Source organism: Anabas testudineus, chromosome 14, assembly GCF_900324465.2.
Source record: "Anabas testudineus chromosome 14, fAnaTes1.2, whole genome shotgun sequence".
In the NCBI taxonomy this organism is placed as follows: Eukaryota; Metazoa; Chordata; class Actinopteri; order Anabantiformes; family Anabantidae; genus Anabas; species Anabas testudineus.
Window position 1 is genome coordinate 16,429,908 of NC_046623.1, and position 5,399 is coordinate 16,435,306.

Here is a 5,399-nt window from a genome sequence, read left to right on the forward strand (position 1 = left end):
TTAAGTGTTTTTTAGGTGAAATAAGGCTACAAAAACACCACTGTAAAATATTTTATTGGTTTTAATGGAATAAATATAAGTAATAAGCACATTTTATTTCTTGCTTGGACGAGTGAGACAGGACGGCTGATGCCACGTAAATAATTATGTTAACAAAAGGTCAATCAGCCTTTTAAAAGCTCGACCAGTTAGCTTATCTTAGCATAAAGACTGTAACCAGGAGCAAACAGCAATCCTGTCTCTGCTCAATGGAAATAAAATCCAACCAGGAGCTCCTCTAAAGATCACTAACATGCTCATTTAGTTGTCGTTCCTCCTCTCTGGTCTCTTCGTGCCTCTCAGCCCTTGTTTGTCCAGTCCCCACGGTGAAGTGTTATCGAGTCTGTCAACAATAACAAATTCTTATTACAAGAATGTACAAAATGTGCTGAGAGAAAATGGAGTTTCACTTTGTCAAGCAGCAGAGGAAAACCCCCACGAGGGCCGTGAGACACACCAGACAGCACTCAGAAAAAACTTCCCAAAGTTAAAAACACTTTAAATCAGATTCTCACTGAAGGCAGCAGGGACACAAACACAACTCGGGGGACTCTAAACAAGTACGGGCTTTGTCAGACACTAATTGCACGGTAATTAGGTTTAGCGTCATTACAAAGACAGCACAAGTGATGAAGCATTTGTTGGTGTTCACGGTGGACAATTAGGGAGCTGGATGGCGCGAAGACAGCAGCAGCAGTTCTGTTGCGCTGCTGGGTAATGAGGAGCTTTCCAGCTGATAATCACTGACTGTGTCCTACTGTCTCAACACTGCGGCATGAAAACAGAAAATGGTGGATGAGACATAACCTCCAGTTGGGAGTCCACAGCACAGAGCTGCAAAAAAAGGGAGATTTTTATTGCATCATTCTCCAGAAAAGCTGTTAAATCGGTTATAATAAAACGTCTACACGAGGTCAGGAGGATTGTTTATCAGGAGCAATGACTCATTCTGCCAGGTGCTCAGATTAGTGGCTCCAGAGCTCAGTTTTCAACTGAACTCTGAACTCTACGCCTGCAGGAATGTGAGCGCACCTTCGATCTCCTCCTCCCACATCACAGCTCAGCTAAGGAGACTCACAGAGCCTCTCCTCAAACCAAAATACTGATTGTAAAGCAGTTTTAGTTTTACATCCATATGACTTATTGCCTCTTTGTTCCAGTAGATGTTTCTGTTGGATCTCTGCTCTAATTAAGCTAAAGCCTGTTTAAAACCGTTCTCATTACAGTCAAAGTTAAAAGGTGTTATTTCAAATCCATCTTTAATCTTTAATTTAAGTTTAAGACTGTGTGCTTCTCTTCTTCTGGATCTTGCTCCTCGTGTTAACAGTGGCTAGATCCAACCCTGAGGCTCGGAGATGAAACATCATCCTGACATAAAGACAGTGTGTGCTGATGGGGAAGTGACATCACACGACACGAATGAAGCAGAGTCAGGCGACTTGAGGCGTGGACAGATGAACAGCGAATGTGGCTGACCACAGGCTTCCTACTGCCGCTAAATACACGACCTCTTCAACCTATTGTTCCCTTTTCAAAACATGTTGCAGCTTAGCATGTCGTCATCTTCTTCTCCTCCTGCTGCTTGTCCTCACGTCGCTGGTCTGCCTGCTGTAGCCCTCTCTCCCTGTCAGCTGAATCACAGCTGTCTCAACAAGCCAGAGGATGGATCCACGCTGCAGCTCACAGAGGTTTTGGCATGTACACAGAGTGTAATGATTTATGGAGCACCTTCACGCCCCTTTGTAGATAACACACCCTTTAACTTTTCTAATCCACTTCATTGTGTGTCAGTGACAGGAGGGTTTGCCTCCTCCCAGAGCTGCACAGTGTTTAATAATGAATCTGTTACAAAGTGAGGAGATGTAGAAGCTATGTCTTAATTTATTGGTTCGTTTCAGTCTGAACTGTTCATTTTTCAGTTTATACAATTCTGCTTCTGGAAATTGAAAGTATGACCACCTCCCCGCTCTCAGTTCAGCTCTTACTCAGAGATGAAAACACAGAGAAGAACAAGTCAAGTCTTGAAGTCAAATATTTCTTTGTGGCTTATGAATTCCTGTTTTTCTTTTATTCACTGTTAAATCATAAATAGATTAGATTAAGAATAACACACAAAATTTATGAAAAGTTAGGATTTGTTCTTCAGGCTGTGCAGTGCCAAATTACAATAAATGTGAAAGCATGGGACAACTAAGCAGGTGATGGAAGCTCCTTAATATAATATATATATATATATATATATAATAAATAAGCTTGTTTTTGCTGATGCATGATTGGCATCAGTGCTGAAATGCAGCAGACAATAACATCTTAGCCAAGAAAATGTGTAGCAACATTCACTAAAACGTATAAAGTGTAAAGTTCATGCTGATTTTGAACACATCAGAGAAACTGACGCCTTCAAGACACCACAGATGGTGAACAACAGCGTTTGATTCATACCTGGAAACACAATAATAAGACGTAAGTCAACTTATAAAACTGCATCTCTACAGATTGACAGGCAATAAACCAGCTCCAGAAGTTGACTCCTAATGACGTCACCAGTTCAATCTTGATTTCTCTGTGATGGAAGCATCTGTTTTTGCAGGTGTTGCCATCGTATTGCAAAATGGAGCCAACTCACAACCGAACTCGGCATCTGATATTTATGGGAGAAATTATACATAAAACAGGAAATGAAAAGAGGAAAAGAGTCAATTCTGCAGTCCGTCTTTCTTTTTCAGTACATGAAAATCAGACAGGAACAAGTTCTTCCTTTACATAAAACTGTCTGACATGATTCTGTGCCTGAAGCCGCCGCTCTTGTCCTCTCTTTCCTCACCGGGTTCATTGCTCAGGGAGTATAATCCTGGCCTCTGCTTGTCCCTCTTCTTGTGGCCCGTCACGTGTGGCTGGAAAATACGGCTTATTGAATGCCGGCCTTTGGAGAGATCCCGGATCAGGTCCAGTTCCTCTTTCTCATGCAGGGCTTTGTCCTCAGCCTGCTGGGATTTGGGTCCACCCAACATCTCTCTCAGAGTCCCAGAAGTGCTGTTGCTCAGATAGTGGTAGGCCTTCTTCCCACAGTTGTCCCTGATGCTCACATTGGCTCCATACTCCCCCACCAGCATGGCCATGACGTACTCCTGGTTGTGCAAGGCAGCAATGTGCAAAGGAGTGTACCCACCATGCGTTCTTGCGTTTATGTCAACGTCCGTTCCTCCTTGCTTTGATATGTCAATGATCTTCACCAGCATTTCACTGTTCCCACATTTGGCCACCCAGTGCAGAGCAGTGAACCCTGAAATGAAGTCCCTCTTTTCGGCCAGCTGGTGATCTCTAAGCAGCAGGCCGTAAACCTGGCTCCAGTGCCCAGAGGCACACTTGACCAGCCATTCATGCTCTGATATCTCCAGGGGAGTCATGGAGGGAGGCCTCGTGTCTTTGAGCTCCTCTGGCACCTTGGTGCTCTTCACCGCCCTCCTCAGCTGAGGTGATCCGACGCCGCTGCTCGTTTCCACTATAGTGGGTTTCCTTTTGCTCTTGCAGGGATCCAGTTTTTGAGTTTCAGGAGGATCATGCGGGTCTTGCTTGAGTTTGCGGACCTCTATCCTGGTGGTGCTGGGCGGCATCCTCAAAGGCAAGGCGTACGGCTTGCTCTGGAGGGTGGTGGGTGCATTTACAGCCTTTCTTGTACAGTTACCTCCATCTGCGTCTGACTTGAAGATCTCAAAACTCATCTTTCTCTTCACTTTAACGTCTGCGTATCTGGCCCTCTGCAATGCCAGCTCTATGGGAGAGAGTAGCTCTGAGGGATTTTCCATGCTTTCACTTGCCAGTTCCTGATCCAGCTCAGCTGACCTCTCCCCTCCTGCACCCTGAGACATGACAGTCTGCTCACTGCGCACAGGTGGGCGCTGCTGCTCACCTGTCCGAGGGACCTCTTGGTTTCCACTCTTTTCCACGGGGCTCTCCGCAGTAGGACCATTCTCCAGCAAGTGTTCATACACCTTCTTGATGACAACATACCGGACACCGTCGATTTCTTTGACACAGGCGACGTTGTTGACCAGAGTCCTGAACAGCTCTCTGTTCCGTGCTTTCTCTGCGGGATCGACGCAGTCTATTAAACCTTTGAACTTTTCCACTAAGTCGGATTTTTTTACTTTGCCTCCCTCGGCAATCAGCAAAGAAACGATGGATTCTTGCGTCAGAACCATAGTTAAACCCGAACCCTGTATTAAATGGAAAGATGTCTCCTGGTTCAGCTCGGTCCTGGCAGCAGCACAGTCGCCTTCACCTTGCCGCTCACTTCCCTCCTCCACCCCACCTGGAGGAGTGTTTTTCCGGGATGAGCTCATACGTGGACACAATTTGAATAAAGTGATGTGCAGAAACTTCCCTATTTAAATATGACATGTTATATTGCAGTAATTAACACGTACAGTGCTTATAGCCTACTGTAGGTTATAAAGAGTTATGCACTGGACTAATGCTGCACACATTAGGCCTAATGAAACCTTGTCTGGTTATTATCACTTTATTTAATTTAGTATAATACAGTGTAACCAGAGAATAATACTTTGTAGTCCGGCTACGCAATTTGTGTGTTTCTCCCCTGTTTGCAGCAAACTCTCCATCACACAGCTGATAATGTTTGTTTCTGTTCACTTTTTATACAAGTGATGATTCATTTTAAAAGCTGTATGTGGTATATGGTACTGTTGAACTATATTTGTTTATATTACTTAAACGTAAAATGACAACAGATGTGTGTGTCTTTCTACTTTTAATAAAAAATGACTCTTTCTTCTGCTACTGCAATTCTTAATAAAATATTAATTACAAATTATTAGACAAGTCAGTCATACTGGCTGAAAGCACACATAAAGTTTAAAGCTGCAAAAACATCAATGTTCACTACATCTTTAATTAATGAATTTATGCACTATATGTGTATATATTTTAATGATCTGCTCCGCTGACACACACACACGTCTCCCCTCTCCGTGTCGCACCGTGGCACTGATGCACAGCCCTCCCGCCCCGTCTTGTGCACGGTGACATTCCTGCACTGACAGGGAACTCCCGAGCGGCGGCCATATTGGAACGGATGCGGCCCAAAGATGCAACACGGACGCCAAGATAGCTCACACCCCGATTCGGCGTACGTGTTGATGTTGAGCGTCGCAGCGCCTCGGGGCGTTTTCAAACCCCGTCATTTCACAAATGAACAAAGTCAGCTGGATAAAACGAGAAGCTACTTTAAAAGTCCTGAATAATAGGCTAGAAATGCTAGCTTAACGCTAGCGAGCGACAGAGAGCCCACGCAGCAGTGAATCATCTTGCCGCCTAGCTAGCTGCTAGCCCCGCTCCTC

The 5,399-nt window shown here is 44.6% G+C and overlaps 1 protein-coding gene across 2 annotated transcripts; it reads right to left on the bottom strand.

The window, feature by feature from the left end:
- Positions 1–1,910: 1,910 nt before the first annotated feature.
- On the bottom strand, positions 1,911–4,480 carry LOC113169178 (ankyrin repeat domain-containing protein SOWAHA-like). 2 transcript variants are annotated; one of them, XM_026370367.1, is made up of 2 exons: positions 3,534–4,480; positions 1,911–3,446 (listed from the first exon to the last, which is right to left on the bottom strand). In XM_026370367.1, the coding sequence occupies exons 1-2, from the start codon at positions 4,380–4,382 to the stop codon at positions 2,799–2,801; spliced, it is 1,497 nt and encodes a 498-aa protein (XP_026226152.1). In that variant the 5' UTR covers positions 4,383–4,480; the 3' UTR covers positions 1,911–2,798. The 2 variants fall into 2 exon arrangements, with proteins under 2 accessions (XP_026226152.1, XP_026226151.1); XM_026370366.1 differs by having other exon boundaries at positions 1,911–4,479.
- Between the last annotated feature and the right edge of the window lie 919 nt (positions 4,481–5,399).

Coding starts and splice junctions, on each gene's coding strand:
- LOC113169178 (XM_026370366.1), bottom strand. CDS start 4,382: ATGAGCTCATCCCGGAAAAACACTCCTCCAGGTGGGGTGGAGGAGGGA.